Source organism: Rhinolophus ferrumequinum, chromosome 3 (genome assembly GCF_004115265.2).
Source record: "Rhinolophus ferrumequinum isolate MPI-CBG mRhiFer1 chromosome 3, mRhiFer1_v1.p, whole genome shotgun sequence".
In the NCBI taxonomy this organism is placed as follows: Eukaryota; Metazoa; Chordata; class Mammalia; order Chiroptera; family Rhinolophidae; genus Rhinolophus; species Rhinolophus ferrumequinum.
Window position 1 is genome coordinate 79,521,873 of NC_046286.1, and position 25,704 is coordinate 79,547,576.

A 25,704-nucleotide genomic window follows, 5' to 3' on the forward strand; every position below is an offset into this window, starting at 1 on the left:
TAAAGAATGGACTGGGAAAAAAAAGTTTCAGTGAGTTATGGATAAACCAGAAGCAGCCTAACATACATATAATTGGAGTCACCATAGAGGGGAGTGATGGAACCTAGAGAACTAACACTACACCTAATGATAAAAGACTTAATACTTTCTCCCTATGATAAGAAACAAGCAAGGAGCCCACCCTCACCATTTCTATTTATCACCATTGTCCTGGCGGTCCTACACAGTGCAATAAGAAAAACAATTAAAAAGAAAGAAAGAAAAGGCATCAGATCAGAAAGGAAGAAGTAAAACTGTTTTTATTCTCAGATGACATGATGACCCATGTAGAAAATCCAACTGAATCTGTAACAATGCTGCTAGAACACTAGTTCTAGATGAGTTTATCATGTTGAAGGACACAAGATCCATATATAAAAATCATTTGTGTTCACTGGTAACAAATAATCAGAAAATAAAGTTTAGAGGTAAATTCCATTTAAAATAGCATCAAAAAATATTAAATACTCAGGAATAAATCTGACAAAAGCTGTGTAAGACCTCTACATCAGAAACTAAAAATATGGTTTAGAGAAATTAAATAACAAAATATTCAAGACCGTGTGTTAAGCAAAAATTTCCTTAGTTATTACACCAAAAGCACAATTCATAAAAGAAAAAAAAATAGACTGGACTTTACCACAATTAAGAACATCTATACTTCAGAAACACTGATTAAGTGAATGAAAAGACAAACCTTCGATTAAGACAAAATATTTACAAATCAATTATGTGGTAAACAAATTGTATCCAGGATATTACAGAATACTCAAGACTCAATAATAATAATAAAAAATCCCAATTTTTTACATGGACAAAGATTTGAAGATTCACTTCACCAAAGACATACAAATGGTAAATAAAAAAGATGTTCAACAGCCTTGGTTACTAGCGAAATACAAATTAAAACCAGAATAAGATACAACTAGTAGAATAGCTAAAATTTTAAAAGACATACTACTCCAAGTGTTGATGAGAACATAAGCACCTGTAACATTCATATATTGTCGCTGGGAATGTAAATTGTGCAACTACTTTGAACAGTCTGGCAGCTTTTTAAAGTGTTAAACATGTTGAATGCTGTATGACCCAGTCATTCTACTCCTAGGTATACATCCAAGAGAAAAGAAAGCCTATGTTCATAGAAATACTTGTATACATGTGTTCACAGCAGCTTTATTTATAATAGCGCCAAAGTGGAAACAACACAAATACCCATTAAGTGAATGGATACACAAATTGTGCTATATCTATACAATGGAATGCTACTCAACAATAAAAAAAAATGAAGTATTAAAACATAAAAGCATGTAATAACATGGATAACTCTCAAAACAATTCTACTGAATAAAAGGAAGCAGACCAAGAAAAAGTACATATAGCATGATGATTCCATTATGTAAAATTCTAGAAAACTAATCTATAGTGACAGAAAACAGATATATAGTTGTGTGGGGACAGAGGGAGGGAAAGGAGTGGGGGGAAAAAAAGATTACAAAGAGCCGTGATGAAATTTGGGGAATTTGCTTATAGTTTTCGTGTGATGATGATTTCAGAGGTATACACATGGATTGGAATTTATTAAATTATACATTTTAAATATGTGCAATTTATAACCCATTATACCTCAAGAAAGCTGTTAAAAATAACACCATGTAATACCACTACACTCCCTCTAGAATGGCTAAAATGAAACATACTACTATATGAAGTATTTTCAAAGGGCAGAAGGCAACGAGAACTGTTATACACTTTGAAAAACTGTCTTGTATCTAGGCTGGAACTGTTTCTTGGGACAAGAGTAATGGTATGCCAATCCCAAAACCAAGCCTCAAATGGCCTTATAGTTTCACCTCTCTTATTTGGAACCTTGCCACCACCATTTGAACACTCAATCAACGCTTCTGGAGAGCAAGATACTACAAAGGAGAGCCTACTTTCGAGGACAGGCCTCCTAGACCTGCCTACAAAGAACAGACTCCCAATCATCTGAGACAGCCCAGCCACAATGAAAGAACTGCCTAGACAACCCAAGCTGGTTGTAGACCTCTGAGTAAGCAAATCAACAAGCAGAGAATTCCCTGGCTGATCTGTAAACTACAATGTATGTGTATTTACTTAAAGCCTTTAAATTTGGTGGTGGTTTGGTACATAGCAATAGCTGATAGTAATAGCTAACTGATACAAATGAATACAAAATTCTGGTACACTCAGACAATTAAACACTATAAGATGAAAAGGAACACATTTTCTATGCACAACCAGCATGGCTGACTTGCAAATCATGTTGAGCAAAAGAAGCCAGACTCTACTGTACTACTGTCTGATTCTCTACATAAAGTACAAAAAATTAATAAACGAATTTTTAAAAACAGAATTGGTAAAAGATTGAATAGCAAATTCACTGAAGAGGAATTATTAACCAAAAGAACCTCAGTCTCACTGGTTGTCTGAGAAAAGCGAGGCGAAACAATTAAAAATAATCATTTTCACCCATCAGTAGGCAATAAATTTAAAAGATTGAAATATTCAGTATCTGAGAGGGATTGAGGAAATATGTATATATTGCTACTGCACGAATTTTTGAAAGTAATCTGACTACTAAAATTTGGAATGCATATAACCTTCACTCAATTCATTTAGGAATCTATCCTACAGAAATGAAACCACTACGATGTAAGAATATACTTACAAGAATATGTATTGAAGCATTGTTCATAGCAGCAAAAAAAATCAAATCACCTTTACTATGGTTTAACTTTGGATGGCCATAAACACAGTGATTTATATGTAATAAGGAATTTAATTCTAGAAATATTAAAAGGAACATGTTATATTTTGACCTGCAACGAAAGGGGTGGTAAATTGAAAAAGTAAATTTCAAAGTAGTATATGTAGTTATCCGACTTTTGTTTAAAAAGAGAAGGGAGATTAACTCAATAAAATCCTACGTAATTTTGTAAATGTTTTCCTCAGCATAGAGTTATAAAAAGACACAAATAAATCTGTTAACATTGGTTACCTCAGGGAAGTGGAATTTGGAGGAAGGGGGACACCACTATTATTTCTTTAATACACCTTTCACTATGTTTCTTGTAACAAGTACATATTACATTGAAAATGAAACAAGTACAAATGTTAGAAAGTACTTCAAAAAACTGTCCAGCATTTTAATTAAAATAAAAATAAGACCATAGAGACACCAGATTAAATGCAGTTTTCAAATCTTACGTCAAATCAGCACAGGTAGACAGAAACATCATACAAAATAGACAAAAAAAATGGAGAAAAACTCGTTGTCTTGAAAAACAGCATACAGAACAAACTCCTCAATCTTTAAAATGATGAGAGAAAAAAATTTAACTCTTGTGATGTCTTTTCAAGATTTTTAAAGGCCAGTCCAGGAGCGTATCATATCACATATAAATTTCATATAATTATCAACTCAAGCTGAAGAAGAAATAAACTATTCCATAAAACATTTTTTTAGCACTTGGAATAAATATACTTTGAAATAATGTGAACAAACCAACGATCTGTTGGAAATTTTTATTTGCTATATGAGTGGAAAATATTACTCAGAGTACTGACATTTCCTGTTTATCATTAAAAAAAGAACTTAGTTCTCTAACCTTGTAAATTTAATTCAATTTTGAATCTTATGACTTCTTGCAATGAGAACTTGCCTGACATAACAAGATACATTTGGCAGGCTAGTTCTTAAAATAACTAAGCTTTATCTTAAAAATGAATATAGAAATAAAAAGCTAAGGTAGTAAGAATAGTTAATTTCCATTATAAAGGAACTAATATACCATATAAAATCCAGTTGAATATAAACAAATATATTTCAATGTTTTCCCTTTTTTTAATGTTTCAAAAAAGTCAATGAAATCAAAGTTTTACAACAGCTCTAAATTACTAGATAATTACATCTAAGTAATTTAGAATTTTTTCAAAAGCTCTAAAAATTCTCCCATAATAGATTATTAAAAGAATGACAGAGTAGAAAGGGACATAAACCTTGGGTATGCTTTTTACCTTGATTTTGTTTCATATTTCATACGTTGAAAGAGCGATACAGACAAGTAATAGCAATTTGGGATTCATAACCTGAATTTGAATTCCAGTTTCAATTAATTAACTGGATGAGAAAGACAATTTTTTTTCACTAGCTTTCATTTTCTGCAACCATGAAATAAACTGTTGACAAAAGCAAACAGAAGTTTTAGAGTCAAAGTAAAAAAAAAAATATTACTATAGAATGACAATATTTCACATCTATCATGCCTCAGATGCTTCATAACCATTTTCAAATAATTTTCACAGTAATCTTATTAACAGGTAGTATCTCCATTTTGCCAACGAGAAAACAAGAGATTCAGAGAAGTCTGTTTAAGTTACCCAATACCATGTAAGTGGTAAATGAGAAAGCCAAGAATTAAAACCCACTCTAAGTGACCAGGAAGACAAAGCTTTCCAAACTTAGGCTCATATAAGTTAATTAAATTGTCACGTCCCCCACTAGACTAAGTGAATAATGTTTATAATACTACGTACTCTGTGACATTAGGAAAGACATCAAATTTTTCTGAGCCTGTTTCCTTATCAGCAAAAACGAGTCAGTAGTAAAAAAAAAAAGCACAGTGGCTGGCATATAATGAGCAATCAATAAATATTTGTTTTCTAATATTCAATATTTTAAATCACTTTCAGAGTAATCTTGAGAAGACAGGACTTGTTATTTCCATTTTATGTGGGTATATACTGATACCAAAATTATAACAATCAATACCAAGGCCTGTTATTGAATACGCTCCTTGCTGTGATGAAAAACTTGTATTCAGTCACCATCCCAAAGAACTGATTTTGCCTTGAAGACATGAAGTTAAAATCAACTATTTTGGAGAAAATACCCAATTTCATTAATAAAGATGATTTTAGAAAGCCTATGGAAATTTTTAATAATTACAAGAAACACACATCTTCAGAGGGTACTTTTAAAGCAGTATTGTTTTTTTCCCCCCAAAATCTCGGGCAATAGATAATCTCTTGCAATAGATCTTTATTAGGCCCATGATTCAATAAAACAAAAAGCTAAATGATACAAACATCTTCTATAAAGAAGCCATGGTGCATTATATCCAATTAAGCTATTAAGAAAACGTGACTGGCATTGACACCGGGAATGGATAGCCAACAAACTCAACAGTCAAGTCACTGGACAGTGAAGGCTCTAGGGGAGATGCCTTCATTTCCACAAGAACTGGAAGGTCATCCATCACTCAGAGGAACGGCCTGCAGTTTTTCTTTAGAGAACTAAATGGCTGTATGCATATGTGTGCAATTAAGAGGTAGTCTTGATTTCTATTTCCGAGAATGTGACGCAACTTGTCAGAGTATTAACATTAAGTAAAACCGGTAAATTGATGTCTGGGGACAAACTACACAATAGTATCATTCAAGATAAAATCAGTGACCCTATTTAGATACTAAAAGCTGCAATATTTCACACTAGGGGCTTTGGTATGGTTAAGGCATTCTCTGATCAAAAAATGCAGTTAACCCTGACAGCAAGTAACTGCAGGGATTCTGCATTATAATCTGACATAGCTAGACTATGGATTTTAAGTTCAGCCAGCAGCTGCTAGTTGGCTTTCGCACGAGCAGATGCTGGTTGCAGCATCAAGTATTGTTTGCCACATGTAGGACCAGATGGAGCTTCTGCACAGACCAATGTGTAATACTTCAGAACTGTAATGCTGAAGCATGAGTCCTATTTTTTAGCCAATGAATGCTGTTTACCACAGACCTAAAAGTAATGTTTTGAGGTTAAGCCAGCAAACATGTTCATTCACGTTTATTTTTAAAATATACTATCTTCCTCAGGGCACAATGTACAAATAGGAAAATTAATAGTATTGGGCAAGTTATTTAACTTTCCTGGGCTTCAGTTTCCTCATCCGTAAATCGAGGATAATAACAACTGTTTCGTAGTTTTGTTTTGTTTTGTTTTGTTTTGTTTTTATGAAGATTGATCATGCACAAAATGTACAGCTCTCTCAATAAATGTTGTCTTATCAGCTAATTTTATTTTGGAACTTAATCATAAACAGAGATTTGTCTCCTAGCCATCCTCACCACGTCCTTACCTACCTACGATGCATTTAGTTGTACGTTCCCCAAATTATTCTTTCCATATGGCATAGGACTGTGCCCAAACCTTCACTGCTCTCTCCCTTCTTTATGCCTTTACTGCCTATTTTATGTAGTTGGACACCAATGTTCACTTCCCAGCTTTGGGGCGTCTCTATTACTCACGTGTGCATCTCTTCTCTCCATTTGACTGAGAGGTCCTTGGGGTGAAATGCGATGTCATATGGCCTTACATCTAAAAAAGACATCGCACTGAGTGCTGTCCAAAGCAGGCACTCACTAGACACCCATTGATTCTTCTTTACAATTGAGAGCTCGTGTGAAGCAATATTTCCAGCTGATTAAGAGAGATACTGTATTAAGCATTCCTCTGATATCGGAAACAACACCAACCAAGAGCCTGTCTTACATTCTCAAGACTTTCTCATGCCAAGCTAAAAGCTAAGAGGCTATAGGTAGCATTTACATACTTAATAACAGTGTTTTACATGGTCTTGCCTTTCCTTCATATTTTAAATTCCACATAGAGCAATTCGGTGAGATTTCAGTGATGAAAAGATCTCCCTTTATTGGTAATGGAATGCATTTAAATTCAGCAAGGTGGTCTTCAGTATACAGTTTCTAAAATGGGCCCATTACATTATAAACATTAACATATAGAGTTAACTTTGATGTATACATTTCACTAGAATATAAATCTTTTTCCCTTCATAGAAGAAAGTATCCCTTATATCTGAATTAGTTCATGTTGAAATTTTATAATGAAACTCAGCTGTGGTTCCAGGAAACAGCTGGTGTTTTTGCCTCTCCACTTCCACAAAGAAATATGCAGTGCGTCAAGGAATAAACTATCACAAAATCATAAATTGCTTAAATCTTCTTCATGTGCAGACAACTAACAGGGTATCTCAATAGATGTTCAATGCATGTTCAATTTTTACAATATTTGTTGAATAAAACAATGTATTACTCTAAAAATATGTACTGATGCTACATAATATGAAGGGCATTTTAATAGGTGCTATAAAATATAATTTAACTACAGTCTCCTGGGAAACTTTAGTAAACGTATAACAGTGATTCTCAACCAGGGGGGTCTGTACCAAAATCACCTGGGGAATTTTTCCTAAAGCCAACAATCACCACCACCAACATAAGGGCCTAGACTCCATACCTAGATATTCTTTTCAGATAATTCTAATATGCACCCTAGGTTATGAATCCAGAAAAATACAATAACTCAAAAAAGCAAGACTCAACCATAACGTTGTGATATGTGAGTTTAACATTTTTCTTCATAAAATCGATTAAACTCATATATAATCCGAATTTTTGATGTAAAAATACATTCATTTCAAATGCACCAAGAGAGTCTTGATATTCTAAAGAATACAACTGTGCAGCCTTTTACAACTCGACTAGGGTTGTATAAACTATCCTTTGATTTATGAGTTTTATAAACTTGAATAGTAAATATCTCATTTATGTAAAATGAGTTTCCACTACACATATATTTCTTTCTGCCAATTACTGAAAGATCCATTCAGAAAAACTATTAAAAATTTCATTGTTGCATCAAAAGGGAAATAATGGATGTCATCTTGTTTTAGTAAGTACATAGTTTTTTACATTGAAACCAGACATCAAAATAAAATTGGCATATTATACCCTATGGGAACACAGGCAAAAATTATCTTCATTTCTTTTGCAATTTTTTATGACAGGCTTTTATCATCGTTTATTTTATAGATGTTATAAATTTATCAAATTTATAAATTTATTGTATACATTTCCAGTTTTGTCAATTTCAATATTTAACTAAAGTCATAGTATTTTAAGGGTTAAAGGTCACCTAGAACAATGTCTCAGTCGTACAAATTTACAGGCTTTGAATTGCTGACTAACATGAATTCAATCTCCTGAGAAGCACTGTGATGGTGTAGCCACATCCATTTTCAGCTGACCAACGGTTAGTGCAGGATTAGAACCCATACTCTCAAACTCGCTCTTAGGCCACTCAGATGCCAACAGTTCTAGTTCTCTTTCCAAAAACATAGCTCTTCTTGTTTTGGGGGTACTTTTCTCTAGGAATTTTGCCACAAATTTAACTCCCAAATGAAAATGTTAATATTTCTTCTGACAGGTCTCATTTTATAGGCCATTATAGTGAAGCGGAACAAAATAGGTAATTACCATCATTTTCACTTAACTCCAAAGAGGATTATAACTCAGTTTAACCAGAAGGCCATGGAATAGTTTCCAATGATCCTTATGCTACAAGATGTGCCCAATAAAGTCAGGCTACTTTCTTTCCACTGAAAGTATTTCTAGTTCCTTTCTCCCTATCATCATTTCTGAGATTTAACATTCTATGCCTTTTTGTAGCCATATGCATAATCTTTCACCTAATTATCTCAATTCTAACTTTATTTAAATGACTTCTGAAATCACAAGTGAAACTTTTTATGTGTCAATACTTGTTAAGTATTTCCAAGCCCCAAGAGTGAAAAAAGCAGGCCTCTTTGTAATCAAATGCCGGATGACTATATCTAAGTCAGTTCCCAGTATCTTTGAGCCGTATCACTGGGAGGTTCTGGTGGGACCTGTCCTTGTAGCCCACCATCCATGCACTGATTCTGTAGGACACAAAAGTAGCCTGAATTCTTTTATTGTTATTATTATTATTATTATTATTATATTAATTTCAGGTGTACAAAACAACATAATGGTTAGACATTTACACCCCTCACAGAGTGATGTCCCCCTTCAGGTCAACTGCCTCTCTGACATCATTATACGTCTGTCAAAGAGTAGCCTGGATTCTAAGAAGCATATTCAAATGACCTGTGACTGTATATAAGCCATGAGACATTTCTCACACAAATTATTTTTCATTGTAGCATATGTCATCTAGAAAAATCAGAAAGCCAGAGCTAGTGGTGGAAATTGTATCGAGAATGGGCCACCAGTTTTGCCAGCAAGACCTGTGTTCACCTTAGCTCTGCTTCACAGAATGTGAGTAATAGTGAGCAAGTCACTTATGCATGTCATGCCTCAGTGTGCTTATCAGGAAAGTGGTGGTAATTCAACTTACCTCGTGGGAAGCTGTGAAAATCTAACAAAATAATGTAGTAAAGTAGCAAAAAATAAGTGTTTTACCTACATACTTTCATGAATAGAAGTAAAAATTCATATCTTAATATCATCACACTTCTTAATCCTATATGCCTTTAACATATAGAATGCAACATATATATCTTAGTAATCTTTTAATAAAAGTGCTGTTAATTAAATTATTTACCAATTTTTATAGCCAATAATTATCAACAAATGTGCTAATGCTTTTCAGTTTTGTCATGCAACTTTTTGGACTACTTAAAAAAAATTTACTAAACAAGGGAGAGTGTCGGGTGGTAGAAGAAGAACAAAGATAAGTAAATACAGTTTTAGTCTGTTGAAAATGGCATTATTTTAGGCCACAGAATGGAAGGCTAATGGGTGACCTAAGAATGCGAAAGAATATTTCCCAGAGGATAGTCACCAGCTGGATTTTATCCTTACTTAGACAGGAACAGGAGGAAATTAGCTTAAATTTCATTTGGTTTAGAATAATGGAAGCAAGCTATGAAATCTAATTCCCAGGGAATCTCTTCTTCAAAATAAAATAGAGACTTACTGCCTACCATGGTTTCAGTGCAGTTTTAAGTATGAGAAAAATACAAGATGAAGTTTTAGTCATCCATCTCTATAATCCCCATCAAGAGAAGAAAACAAGCAATTACAAGCCTTTTATGAAACAGGTGTTTTCACATGTATTCATTTTATCTTCACTAGAAATTATTTTTCTTACTTCACAAATGAAGATACAAATTCTGAGAGTATAATTTGCCCAAGGTCATTGAGCTAATGAAAAGCAGAGTTAGAGTACAAAACCTACCTTTTTCCAGAGCCCATTCTGTGCAGTGTACCAACTGTATAAGCCTTGCTCACTCTGGCACTTTCAATTTCTATCCTTATTTTAAAATGGCATTATTTCCAAGATTTAAATATATTTGTTTATTCCCAAGATTGAGAAGTACCTGCCTACAGAAATTGGCAATAATGTATTTACTGAGCTAATATATGCCAAACACCTAAGAACTCTCATTTGATAATGACAGCTACTATTTGAGACAAGTACTATTATTATCTCCATTTACAGATGGAAACTTAAGTCTCAGAATATATGCTAAGAAAGTCCATGTCAAAGGGACTAAAGAAGGGGGCCTTTTAACTTAAAGGCAGGCAATGGGGAACTAAGCATTTTCACCCTGCCATGCCCAGGGATAGTGAGAAGCAAGCATACCAGGAACTCAGACCACAGGGCACAGAAACCCCAGCACAAATTTCACTTCGAGCTTTCAGCAAGTCATAGATATTTAGAAATAAAAAGAGCCAATTGAAATCATCTGGTCCAATCCCTTTATTTTACAAACAAGGAATCTGAGGACCAGGGTGAGGTTAAGTACTTTCTCTAAGGTCAGAAAGCTAATTAGTGACAGAGTTAGCAATAAATCACTTCCATGAAAAGACATGCTTTCAAAGTGAATTCAATTACCTTGTACTCTCAAGTGGAGATTAAGAACACCCATGTAGCTAGACAATCTCCAATGTTTTTGTGAAGTAGATGTAATCCAAGAGGATCTCAAAAGAACTTTGCAACATGCAGCAATCTAAGTCAGCAATCTTTAAAATGTGCCAAGTTGAGTCAACTCACTGTTAGGGGCAGTGTTCCACCAATACTTTTTTGTCTAAATTACAGTGTCAGCCACATAAATGGTCAAATATTTTCATCTCTTCTCTAGTACATAAAATGTATATAAAATTTCACATATGCTTGGGTATAAGGGTAAAGTTATTCTGGTATTTATAAACTTTGGATGACAAATTCCCAAAGAGGATTCTTTTAAATTTATAGCATACCTTTTCCCACAGATCCAGAATCATCCATTTTGTCAATGAATGACAAAATCCACAGGTGCCAGTGATAATGCATTGGTATTAATAACCAAATACAGTGTTACAAAGTATTTAAAAGGAATGGAAATATTTTAACATTAAGCCTTCTTTGAAAGTTAATTTCTTTCAGCATACTAAATATAAATCTACCTAAAGATCCAAAGATTTGCCTTTAGGAAATATTAAATTAGTACAGAGTAAACAGGAAATATCAGTAAGCCAAAAAAGAGTTATATGAACTTAGAATGGAAATGGGTAAAAATACAAACAACCAGTCAGTCAACAGCAAACACCCACTAGTCTGCCACATAATAAAGTGAAACAGGTGAACACATGAAGAGAGAATGAGAACAAACGTGTAGAGTCTGTGGAAACACATCCTAATGACAAACTAAAATGCTATTTCCATCAGGGGAAAATAATTGCATCCATTGAAATATATTTTGAAATACATACCATTTCAGGGATAAAAAAAGGAAGACAATATACTGACAGAGAAGAGAGATTATAATAGTTGTCAAATCATGTAGCTTGACACTGAGAATTTCCACAAGTTGCTAAATGTAACCTTGCAGTCTCACACATTTTCAGCAATAGAAATCCTCTATCATACTTGTCATTTGAGAATATGTTAATACTCAAGTTCTGCATTTGACCCCGTTCTTCTATTACTTAAAAAAAAGGGAGGAGGGGGATAAACATAATAGAAAAATTGGGCTGGGCTGCAATGTCCATTTAACATAGTATATAAAGTCAAATGTTTATGCTACATGTCTGGTACAGAAAAATCAATTTTTGAATGACTATTTTATGGCCATACAGTATTCTGGCTTCTAGGGTATTTCACGGTTATTCAATGACAATTATGCTTAGATTATTTTGTCCTAGGAAACATTGCCCAAATTAAACCATTTGGATTTATGAATGCCACGGACAGAAAAGAACAGCAACATCTAATTTCATGGCAAGAAAGATGTTCTGTTCAGTACCAAGTACAAAGCACAGCATTTTCCTTCCTGCATCTATTGAAGAGAATGGCTGACGGTGTTTTGTTCACCTCCACAGCAGAAAGTTCTCAAGGTGGCCTCTCTAAATGAAATGAGTGACAATCTAGGTTTTGTTGGAAACTCTGATTATCTAGAAAGTGTTGGCTGGGTTGGGATTCTTCAGCAACCATGAGACCTGACAAGATAATTAACAGATTAACAATTGTGTATTTCTAGTGATTTACATAATTTTATTTACTTACTTTATTTAACAAACAATGTGTGCCCAGCACTGTTCTAAATACTTACAAATATTAAACTCCTTTGATTCATTTTATAATCATAATAGCCCTATTAGGCTAAGAACTATTATGCCCATTTTCCAGATAAGAAAACTGAGGCACGGGGAAATAAAAAGTTTTCCCAGGGTCACACAACAAAAATAATCCTCTCTTAAAACTCAGCAATGGTCAACCTCTTAGCATGATGCTCTATCCTTTTCTGGGCCTCCTTACTAAATAGCAATTTTCAATGAAAAGTCATTCAGAATGCAACACTGGAAATAAATGGCCTAATAATAACAATTGGGCTTATTAAGAGTTTTCTATGTGTCAAATACTGTGCTAAATGTTAACAAAATTTCTTTGAAAACTAATATTGAATCTTCACTCTAAATAATCATATAAGGAAGGTACTATTCCCATTTAAATGGTAAAGTTGAGCTGTGGGTGACTAATAACTTTCCAACAGTTTACCTATGAATAATGGAAAGAAAGGATTCAAACCAGGCCCATTGGAGCACAGAACCCACCTACTATACCACAAAGTTTACTGACTCCCTGTTAGGAAGCAGGTCCTTTAAGGGGAGATGACTGAGAAATGATGAGTCAGTCTGGGTGTTTTTCTCCTCTTTATCATAATAGGCCATCAACAACTACTTATTAAATTGAATAAGACATATCATGTTTAAACAGATGAGTTAGGAGTTTAATTTAGCTATGAAAATTCCCTGACAATAATCCTCAAAAAAAGCAGTGTTTAAACCAAGGGATAGCAGAGTATATCCAATCAGTAACTTTTAGCAGAGTATATCCAATCAGGAACTGGTAGGTGATAATGATATTACTAGAGAGAGTGGAAAAAACTACTTTCCCTCTAAAATTTTAAACTTAGGGTAAAGTCACATATTTGGCAAACCTTAATTAGGGTCATGTTTAAATATGGGGAGATGGGCTGGACAGTGGGTCTCAAGAGAGACAGAGATGATCTCATACGAGAAATGTGGTTTTAATATAAATCAACAAGAATTTTCTTTTTTACAATCTCTATATCTGTCTGCAATTGTAATGTGCTGTTATCTGATGATACATACATTTTCAAGTCACAATTTTAAACATTTTTGCAAATATCAAAATATTTAATCAATACGCTGGAATCACAAGTGAACTGGAACAACCAATATTTTTTTTTATCATAATCCCATCTTTCCTGCAAATGGAATTATTACTTTTGTTAGTTTATAATTTTAGAAATTATTTACCTTATTATTTCATACTTGTAGTAGTAAATGATTTTTATCATTACATGATTAAAATTTAAATTAAAATTTAAATTAATATTTTGAATTTTAGTCATTCCTACTAAATACATTCATGATCCAGCCATTGATATTTATTTGCTTAGTTTTATAGTTATTACAACTACAAAATGTATATTAGGTAATATTATTCATGTTTAAACGGTAATTACAAATTTTTCCTATGTTTGAAATGCAGTCAAGACAATGAAATTGATTTCTCACAAAACTACTATGATCAATATATTCTTAAAACTCACTGCAAATGACACATAACACAATACAACAATGTTTTTTTTTTGGTTTTTGTTTTCTTTTCCTGAGAAAGTACTTTTTGTATAAGAGAAGGAATGAGGCTTTCTGATACAGCAATATTTGGGACAAAAAATAAGGAATAAGGAGAAGCACTTAGATGATGGCTTCTCAAAACATAAAAGTCTTTGATTCTATGTAAAGAAGATATTCTTTTCTAAATTATTAGAAATCATCTCCACTAAGGAAAAGAGGATGAAATTAGATAAATTCTTACGTTCTAAATCTACAAATTCTACTATAGAAATGTATTCAAATGACTGTAAACTGGCATAAGCTGCAAAATAAAATTGTCTTTGAAAGACGGTCTCAAAATTTATACAACCTAAATGTTTTGAATTTATTTCCCTAGGAAAGCTTTTTTTTTTTTTGGATATTATCCTATTTGAGTTCATTTTCGAGTTAAGTGTTTCGCAATACTTAATGAACTTTAAAATAGTTTAGGGATTAACAAGCTTGGAAATTTTCTACAAGTGGTTTTCTTATATTAGAATAGAATTTTTAAATCCAGCCACCAGCCCTCTTCCCTGCAAAAAAAAAAAAAAAAAAAAAATACATAAGCGCTCCTCTCCAAGCCCCTCCCTCAAATCCCCTTTGCTGGGGTAAAGAACTTCTGTCATTATAGACCTCCAAACCCTGCATAAAGTGCTCCTAAGCCTTTCAAGTCACTGAGATCCCTCTTGCTACACAGTGAAGATAGCAATGTAGACCCAAAAGTACTTAATTCTAAGCACACCCTTAGGTAATAGATGCCCACATATCAGAGTATTACTAGGATATGCTTGTGGTGGGAAAGCTAGGCTAAGAATTCTTAGATGAGGTATCAAGCCAATATTGTACATGGAGGGTCAGAATATATACTGCCCTCCCTTAGTGTACACAATTATTTTTATTTCATTCAACTTAATTTTTAGCATTAATAATGACAAAAATAAAAATGCATTAATTTAAGTAGTTGAGGACTTTACATCCCATCAATTAACATTTGCTGAAAAGTGAATTGAGGACCTACGTATTTTGTGAAACATTTGTTTTCATCTCTGAACCTATAGTTTTATATTTGTCCCTTAAGCCAGGTTTCAATTAAATTTACTGCAAATGACACACAGTAATACATGACTCACAGTGCATATAAATATAGCATTCTCTTCTCTGAGACTTTTCATTGGTATTAGGAAAGGACTTAGACACTGTATTAATATGTAAGGCTAGAATTTGCATTCTCCTCTCACCTGTATAAAATAGAAAATGACACTGCACAGAGGTAAGTGACTCATCTGTAGTCATATTGTTGTAAGTCTTCTGATTGCAAAAATATTTAGACAACTTACTAATTCAATAAACATTTGCTTAACCTGCTCCTCTTGCCTAAGTAGTTATGAATCATTCTGTAAATGAAAGGCAGATCTGTGCCTCTGGACAAATATATTAGAAATTAACAAATGTAAGTCACAGTATAGAATGTACTCAGCATTTCCATCTCTGCCAAAATACTTTGACATTGGTAGGGAAAGTGTTCTGACTGCCCACCTTTGACAGATGAGGAAATCAGGGCCTACAGTTACCCCGGAGCCACCTACCCGAGAACACATAGTTAACTGAAGAGTCAACCTACAAATCAAACCTACATATTTCCTCTAGATTCCAGAATCTAGACGTCTGCTCCTTTCTCACATCCACCCAGCTTCATTACAGTGTCTGATATTTGACAAAAAGTTGGCAATGTCCGGCCTCCCAAATGTTTACAGTATTTAATATGCATTATTTAATTATATCTTATTCTTTCCTGTGTCTTGGTCTTGTCTCTTATATTCTCACTGTTGGTTCTTTGAGACCAAGGATCATATCTTCAGCCTCTGTGGAACTGCCAAACAATCCCTAACACAAGGACAAGGACCTGCAAGTTTTTTTCAAATACTTGTTCATTCACTAACTAGAGGCAAACGTTTTGGGAGACCTATCTCTGGGGGAGTGGGAGGAAATTTATGCCACAAGCAAATAAGGCTTATTTATTATTTAAGTATTTTTTTTAATTCTGTAGGAATTTCCTAATTTTCTTGTTTTCCTAGTTTCAAAAAATAGTGTAACAATTATTTTTCATGACAATATGCAGTATTTTCAATGAAGTAGATATAATCAAATAATTTTGGTGGGGAATATAACCTTCCTGGTTATAATTTATCAATAGACAAATATATTACCTTAAATTGCAATCCCAACAATTCCAACTGTAGAAGTGCTGTCTAAGAAATAACTAGAGGTGTTTAAACGCACCTCTAGTTATTTCTAGTTATAAAAAAGTTAAAAACTTTTACCTTTAACTTTTACCCTTTTACCTTTAAAAGGTAAACAAAACCCAAGCTTTCTCCCTAAATCTCCCTAAGACAGTGTGTGGGTCAGATAAGTAAGCTCTTTGTTCTCTAAATATTATAACTTTCATATAATTGAAAATCATTTCCATGTATTTTTTATCATTTTCATTTTAAGAAAAACAGTTTGTTCTCTGTCCATACAAACTAAGTTTAGCCTGTGAGTGAGTCACATACCTTAATTACATGATGCTTTTCCTGGAACACCGGAATCTTAAACATTTGGCACCAATACGTTGTACCTTTGTTTGGGATGGGAACCTGTCTTAATAAAAAGGGGAGGGGAGCACAAAGTCACATTCTCTTGACAAGCTATTTAATACAACTATATAAGTTAAAAGCTCTTATACACTTTCAATAAACCCACCCCTACAGTCACAAAATAGGAAAAAACTTACGTCCTGATTTACCAGGTCAAAGGACGGTATGGATGTAGACAACACATTGGCTTTCTCGGGATTCAACAACCGTAGACTCTTGGTGCCACGGTTGGAGTTGTGGTACTTGGGACCAGCTTCTCCTACATCTTCATGGTGATAGGCCCAGATCACTCTCACTGTGCTCTCCTGGTGATCAGACATGGGCACGGTTATGTCTCAGGAGAGCCCTTCCCTTACCACTGAGTTGAGTTTAAAGAACTCGAGTTACAGAAGTGAAGAAAAGAAAACAGTGACATTTGGAGTTCTCAGTATTGCTCTCTAACACTAACTGTGTGAATCTGAATAAGTCACTGAGCATCCAAATAGACAAGATTTTGGGGGGAAGAAATTGTCTCTCTTGCACGCAAAATTATGTATTCTAAAACAGAGTGAAGGACAACTGATGTAGTAGTTATACTTTCATGCATACAGAAACAGGAAACCACTGTCATGCTAAATCTCCAAACTAACAACTGGTAGTTAACAAGGAAAAGTTCTTGTTAAGCAGCAGGGATTTTGAAAAATTGAAACCTGTTATAATGCCTGGGAACACTTTAGGGAAAATAAATAGAATGAAAATTAAAATTACTTTTCAGGTCAGTTTTTATTTTCACAATAGATTCTTTCTCAGGCACTAGCCCAGTCACATGTATACATGTACATAAAATGCAAACACAGGAGGAACTTCTGATTCTGGGTTTGTTTATTATCCTAGAATCCAAGTCATTTTATGAATCCTGGGACTTTCCAAGGGACTGTGGTATCCCAACAAGGGAAAGTACTGTAAGGTGAAATTGGTTTCCATTTAGCAACCAAGAGAGATTGCCCAAAGGGTGGTAGGGGAGGGGGAAGGGGTTGCTGGGTATAAAGAAATTGTTAAGCCCTCCCACAGATAAAGGTGTTTTTGCCAGATCTTTGTAATAAGAACTTTGAAAATAAATAATAAAGCAAAAGCTATTTATTTTAAAAGCTATATTCTTTCTTAATAAGTCAAATGACTATAATTATTATTCCAATTAAAGTATAATTGCACACAAAAAGTGATCCAGGTCTTTGCATGTGTTTTTTTCTTCCTTTTTTTACTCTTTGGGTTGAATGCTAATAAAAATGGCTTTGGATTTTTACATTCTCATTTTCAAACCTTTGATTTACCAAATAAAAAAGATAATTTTATTCATCTATATTAAATGAAACTGAACCAAGAAATTTGTGGAAACTTCCAAAGTACCACATGAATTATATAATCTCTAAATATTTAATTTGCATATGCATACAAGTATTAAATTTTTCATGAAGTCTGCCGATAAGAAATCTTGTAGGATATGTTCATAGGCAATTTTAATCAGTCTACTATTCATCTAGATTTTAGAAATTTACAAAGATGAATCTGTTACAAATCAGATGAATCATATCCTAATGTTCAGTATCATAATTCTCTTTTGTGCAATACATTTCTTACAACTTTTATCAATTGCCTATTTTCAAACTTCAGAGAGAAGAAGTTAAAAATCTTTTATAAGTCAAATCATACACACTTGAAAGAGCTCTTCAAAATTTTAGATTCACACAAAAATTGCCTTTATTGACATTTATAGTCTGAGATTTTTTGGTGGTTTATAAAGAGAATTCAAAAATACTCCCCAAAGGACTACGTGACTTTGTTATCAAGGGTTATTTTTAAATATTTGTTCCTTTTATTCCGTAAAGCGTTTCACAACTAAAAATGTACAAGTATTCATGCATGCATTCACTCAGAGCCTCCTTACCGTAATAGTCCTGTCATTGATGTCACATGTATGCAGTTCTCTGGTAAATTCAATTACTGTATGTGTACTATTTTCCATTGCATATTCTAGGTGATAATCTTGCTGAGTGTCTTTTTTCAACTCTCTATTTGCATTTGTAAAATAATCCTGTGGAAAAATATGGGAAAAAAAATCAGGATATCCTAAGTTCAGAGGGAAAAGAATTCAGATTCAGCGTATTTATAAGACCTTAAAAAAAACTGATACTGGGTTTGCTTCATACAAAATCCTATATCTATAGTCATTTTTTAAGTCCTGGAAATTTCCAACAGGATGGAAGATCCCAACTAAATAATCAATCCCCTAGGAAATTGGTCCATATTTGAACTTTTGGTCCTTCAGGAAAAGGCAGTGTGTATTTATAGTACCATAGAGTATCGAAAGACATGGGATGAAGGAACATTCGAGATCACTGAGTACTTTTCCTTTATTAGGAAAATAAAAAGAGGACCTTCACTATTGGGAAATGGCTTGCTCCAAAGTGAAATAACTAGTTCATGGCAAAGCCAGAACTAGCCCGAAAGAGGGCACTTTTTCCATCATTTCCCTGACTGTGCTTCCCTTTGTACTCCTAAACGCAAGGAGACCCATCCTGAGGTGATAGCTTGTTTTACTATAAGACTTAATGGTATATGCTTATTAAAATGAAATGCAATGAAAAAGAAGGAAATAAGTTAAACTAGTTGAATTACAAGATATTGAACAATTAGGGAGGTTTTGTTTTTGTGGATGAGCTATAATTTTTGCATGAAACTTGCTAAGCCACGGTGTATAGATAGATCACTTTGGGAGGCAGAGAGATGCAATGAAAAGGGCACGGTCTTTGAAATCAAATGACCAGGATCTGACCCACAGCTCTTAAATACCTTGAAGAATTGTTGAAGTCAAACTCTGTGAGCGTGCATTCTAATATTAGTAAAATGGGAGTAATACATACCAACTTTATGGGTTTTAATAGATAAATAAACAGCATATGAGGGGGAAAACTGCTTTCCATGGTTAGCGCCCATTCAATGCTAATTTTCTTCCCCTTTTTGCAATATAGTGTGTTTTTTCCCCCCAAAATATTTCCCTATGCCTTTTATCATCAGCTTCCTATGTTGAGAGTTATACAAATCGTGTTAATTTTCATTACTTATAGAAGATACAAATTTTGCCTTAATTATACTGATTTTTCAGTACATGATACTTTATTTTTGATAAATCACAGAGCCGATTTAGAATATACATGCTGAAGCATGGCTAACACTAAATTCATTTGAAGAAATGATTGTTATGCTTGGCGGAGAAAATATAGGAAAAAACCTTAAATTGTCTATAAATGTCACACTCAAACTGATGGCATGTGGCATTTTTATTCCTAGTCCCTTTTTAAGGCAGTTATCAATTGTGTGTAAATTCGACACCCAGAGCCCCAAATCTAGATATTGTTCAGTCTCCACATTACTGGCAACACTCAGAGCCTAACTAACCCTTTTTCCCTCTAGTAACAACTACAATTTATTGAGTTCATACTATGCACCAGGCCCAACTTAAGCATGTTACATGTATTAACTCATTTAGTCTTCATATGAAGTCTATAAGCGTAAGTTATTTCACAGATGAAGACACGGAGGCACAAAGAAGTTAAGCATCTTGCGCAGGACCACACAGCTGGTAAGTAGTAATACAGCCAATATTCAAACCGGGCAGTGTGTTCTACGCTGTTGTAGACACTTCTAGAAAAGTCTGAGTTAAGTTTATTTTTCTGTCTATGGAAAATATCAATGTCAAGTGTTTTCACATAAAATGTTACTTTTCCTTTTGCTAAAGTTGGGGTTTGCCAAAAAAAAAAATTCTGAGAATCAGTTGTAATTGTGAAAGCAATTCAAAGAAAATATTCCTATGAGACTGTGATTTTCCCACTTTTCATCACATAGATTTTAAAAATGTAAATGAAATAACAATGCCTATGGACAACAAGGGATTTAAATAAACTAGCTGTGTCTTTACAGTAAGCTCACATTTCATTACATGATTCAAGCAATCACAGTTTTTGCAAACAAAAAGAACATAATACAGAATGTAATCAGTTCAAAGAGTAGAATAATTATCGTACTCTTGCAAATATGTTTCCCAAACCATTAGTCCCACAAAATATCCAGATGGCTTGCCAATTTTCCATTCATTCTATTTCCATTCAGAAAATAGGAATTACCAATTCCTTCCAGCTAGTCTACCTTTTCCTCGCTTTTTCAGATAACTTTGCTATGAGAAAGAAAATGGGAGAAACTTCACTCCTCTCAAATCCTTGAGCTCACCTGTCCTGTGTAAACTGCTGAGTGTTCAATATTTAGAAAAGACAGCTGCCAATCATATCAAGGTTCTAGACTCCTGAAAAAATGTGATTGTCTAAAAGAGCTGATATCTTCAACCTTCTTGAGGAAAAACATGAATGGCTTTGATTAAAACTAAAACTGAAATGTGGAATATCCTAACCACCACTGTAATTCCATTACAATTTTTCCATATGTTCCAATTTTTAGGGCCTATTTGGAGACATATCTTCAGATTAGCTACCCAAGTAGTATTATTAGTTACATGTCTACTTCAGCTGGGCCTTACTAATACTTGGAAATCCATATTTTAATCTCTTGCTGTTTCCTTGGGAGACCTCCCAAGACAAATAATCTACACCTTCTCTATACATGATGTCAACATTTCCCCATTCTCAGCCTATGATCGTACATCTCACTTTATTGAGAAAATTTCAGTTATGATACATGACAGCTCATATCTTGATTTCTTTCTAACCTAAATAACATTCACTTTATGGGATCATAAAATATACCCAATGTAAAAGAAAGAAAATAAAACCGGGAGCAGATGGGAAAAGTAAAAAACAAGTAGCTGTAAATGAAATAAAAGAGAAATATTAAAATAGATCCTACAGATATCAAAAGGGTAATAATATTATACACACCTTAACAGAAAATAAACTTGGATAATTTAGATGAGAAATAGGCAGAGTCCTCAAAAGACACAAACCAGCAACTTATTCAGAAAACCAGATACTCCAAATAGCCCTCTCTATTCATGGTTAAAACTCTTCCTGCAAAGAAAATTCTAAGCCAAGATACTTTCATTTTGAATTTTACCAAATATTTAAAAAAGAGATCATATCAATCTTTCACAAACTCTTCTACCAAATAAGAGAATAGGGCACTTATCAGCTCACTTTTTGATGCTAACATTAGCTTGATACCAAATCAAAGACATTAGAAGAAAATATACAGATCAATATACAGATCAAAATACACAGATACAAATTTTCTTAAAAATATATATCAGCAAATAGAACTCAGTGATATATATATATATATATATATATATATATATATATATATATATATATCATGACCATGCAGAGTTGGTTCAACATTAGGAAATTAATCAGTGTAATTTATTATATCAAAAGTCTAAAAAAGAAAAAAAAATATGATCATCTCAATAAATGCAGGAAAATCCATTTGAAACATTCATTCATGATAAAATCTCTTGGTAAACTAGCAATAGAAGGGTACTTCCTTAGCCTTATAAAGGGCATCTATAAAAACCTTGCAGCTAACATTATACTTAATGATGAAAGATTGAATTCTTCCCCTCTAAATTTAGGAATAAGAAAATCCTAGAAACAAGGAAAGGATATCCATATTCCCCACTTCCGGAAGGCTCCACTGTTGATTGTCCATCCACTTCTGACAGCTGGTCTCTGTTATTCTCATTTCTAACATAAACATCAAATTTCTGTCCTTGACATATTCCTGTCTTCATATTTCATCCTCTGGGAGTCTGATCTACTCCAAGAATTTCTAATCGTCACCTTTACTCAGCATCACATATCCAAAGTTTATTGAATATCTTCCCTTGGAAGTTTTATTGTCATTTCAAATGAAATATCTAAAATTATATTCACCCTTTAACCATAAGACTAGTTGTCTTCATTTTCTTTAATTATAATGCTATTCTTCCAACCATCCAAACTCAAAACCAGTCTTCTTTAACTTCTTCCTCTATTACTCACAACTCCACAGATAGCTCCGCTCCGATCATGCCTTCCTTTGAAAAAATAACCCACCTTTTACTTCTACTCCATTACAACTTCTCCTATCTCAGTTCAGGCTCTATCACCTACATATTTCAAGGTCTTCCTTGAAAATCATTCTCAATGTGTCATTACACTTAATTCAATAGCATATAGTACAAAGTTCTATAATTTAGATTCAAGTTTTCTCTAAAATTTAGACTAACCTGGTTTTCTGGGATGTCTACCATTAATCTCACCATATAATCTCTACTATTATACCCCTCAAATATTCTGCCTTTTCCCAGCGTTTTGCTTTTGTTCACATTCTTCCTCTCTATCTCCCCAGCTCTCCTGACCCCACTGAGGTATCCTCTCAACTAACTCCATCCATTGAAATGCTTCCTTCTCTTTAAGACTCATAATTCTATCTCCTCTATGAAGTTTTCTGTCATCATTCCGACCAGAAGTGATCATTCCCTCTTCAAATCCTTATTCCTCTATTTGCATTCCCATGGAACATGAAATATATTCTAGGCACAGCATTATCTTCTCAACCAGGTGGTGACTATCTAGAAATAGACACCTAATGTCCATTCAGCTATAAATTTGTAACTTTAGAACAGTTGTTTACATTGTAAAGGGAACAAAAAGAGGAAGACAACAGATTATTTTCTCACTTGCTCTCAATTTTATTTACATATGGTTAAGATCTGATGTGGAATGTGTTGAACCAGATGCGAGAATGAGTTTGGGGCTGCATGATCTGCCATGCAGACACATCTGGTACTGAAATCTGGGAATGTTGTTATGACCTTTTAGCCCCTAAATGGACATGAATCTTATGAAACTGACATCAGCATTTAGACAAAAAAAGTTTATGCGTGCAACAGCTCTTTGAAATCCTTTTACACTGGGAGGGTATTTCCTACCTATTTTAAAGAAAACAAATCTGAGAGAGAGAAACCATGTTTTAGAATATTTTTCTGATGTTAATTTTTATCCTCAATGACTCACAGAGTGACTTGCATATAGCAGAGGCTCATTAAATATTTTAAAGGAGCATACTGCCTTTCCTTTTGCTCAATCTGAATGAAAATAGAAGATATGAACCCAAGAACCATCTTTGTTTTATAGGAATAGTTTAACCTGGTGGAAGCAAAGTATTCCCCAGTGGCACTTTTTTTCTTCCATCAGCCTGTATTAAGAAAATACATGGCTATAATCAAACACAGTCTTAATGCTGTCCATATAATACAATAAAAAATGGCATACTGGCAAACCTTGAAAGCACATATAGTGAGGCAAGAGAAGAAAAAAAGGCAAAAATAAAAAGTCTGGGTCCCAAATTTTCTATCATTCAACTATTCTTGTTTGAGAAAAAAGGAAGGGAGGAAAGGGAAGAAGAGAAAAGAGGAAGGAAGAGAAAACAAGTCATTCAAAGACTTGTCAAGCTTAAAAACACTTCATGCCGATTGGCTGACCCTAAAAAGTATGTTCAGTGGGTTTAAGGATGTCCTGACAGGTTGACAAAGGAATAAATGTTATTCAAGTGGATAGTAAGTGGAATAGTTATTTTGTTATTATCATCCTCTAAGGTGGGGAAAAACTGGTGAATGTAATCGACAGTAAAACAGCGACCAAATAGTTTGAATATCAATAACATCACCTATAAATTTATACTCACAAAACCATATTGCATAGTACTTATGAGATATTTAAGGAAATTTCCCAGATTATTTTTACTATTGGAATTTTACCTTTAGAATTAGAACCAAATGGCATCCCTCACTCCACTCCTGATGCCATTTCGCAAATGGAGCCAGATGCAGCACTACTGTACATCCATGTGTGAAGGCCATTCTTCAGCTATCCTCCTGCAGTGCTTGATATTATAGGACTTTCAAAATAAATACAGGAATTTGACCACAATGCACTCTCATTGTCATGGCACAGCCATTATAAGAATCTAAGTGTATGACATACGAGTATGTATTCAATATATGGTATATTTTACAAATATAAAATACTGATAAATAAAAGTAGGCTCCAGTTAAGTATAATTAAAAATGGACTTTATGAGGGCAAGTGAGTTGAGGACAATTCAGAGAATCATGATTCTGTTGAGATTTTGTAAGAGTTTAAGAATAAAAATAGATATTTTAATTATGTTAATATAAAAACTGCTATGCAGAAGTCATTTTTCTTTGCACTTACTCAGTTTTAATGTTCTGTAAAGTAAAATGTGAAGTAATGTTACTCTGTATCAATGGCTTTAAGTGGATAGCAATCACCTTGTAACTCAAATCTCTGCATTAAGATCTGCTTCGGTATGAATTGTTGCCGAGATATTATTTTTGTTTTTCTTGTGGGTTATCATAGTAATCATGTATTTAGCTTGTTTACACTTTGTAAAGATAAAATATTACTCGTTATCCTTGAAAATCTGAGTTGCTAATTAGACCCCCAACAATAAAGTTAGTCTGCAGTTGTGTCATAAAAATATTACGCCTGAAACATGTTCTCACAGGACAGCTTTTGTTTTGAACACTTCATGCTTTGAAAAAATTATGAACTATATCATTAAGGTTTCAAAATGCTGCGTGGCTACAGCACAGTAAGTCAGCATTAGCTGAAGTTGGCATTTACCATTTAGCACGACAGCGCTAGTACTGACTGTCACTTTCAAAGTAAGATAACGCACCAAAAAAGCCGGCTTTGATAATCTACAAGATTGCTACGACCTCTGGTTAAAAAACATGACGGCACAGATGTTAAATTGGTTCTCACTCATTGTCAGTCTTTTTTTCTCTCCTGAATAAAGTCTCTGTAACAGAAGAGAGCTTTGACTGGTGCTGTGTTCAACAGGATAAAGTGAAAACTCTTATGGGTGTAATAAAAGATATGAATAAACCCCGGTTCAGCCTGGAGAACTGAATGTAAGCACAGCTGCAGGGGGAACCTTGAGAAAAATGTTACCA

General features: G+C 33.8%; 1 protein-coding gene across 1 annotated transcript in view; it reads right to left on the bottom strand.

Annotated features, from left to right (window-relative positions):
- The window catches only part of MOXD1 (monooxygenase DBH like 1), a 77,121-nt gene that overhangs the window by 38,645 nt on the left and 12,772 nt on the right, over nucleotides 1-25,704 (bottom strand). The window contains exons 2-4 of the mRNA XM_033103165.1: nucleotides 18,622-18,768; nucleotides 16,835-17,002; nucleotides 16,614-16,697 (exon numbers count right to left, since the gene is read on the bottom strand). Of these exons, the coding sequence (XP_032959056.1) occupies nucleotides 16,614-16,697; nucleotides 16,835-17,002; nucleotides 18,622-18,768 (399 nt within the window). The remainder of the gene's footprint in view (nucleotides 1-16,613; nucleotides 16,698-16,834; nucleotides 17,003-18,621; nucleotides 18,769-25,704) is intronic.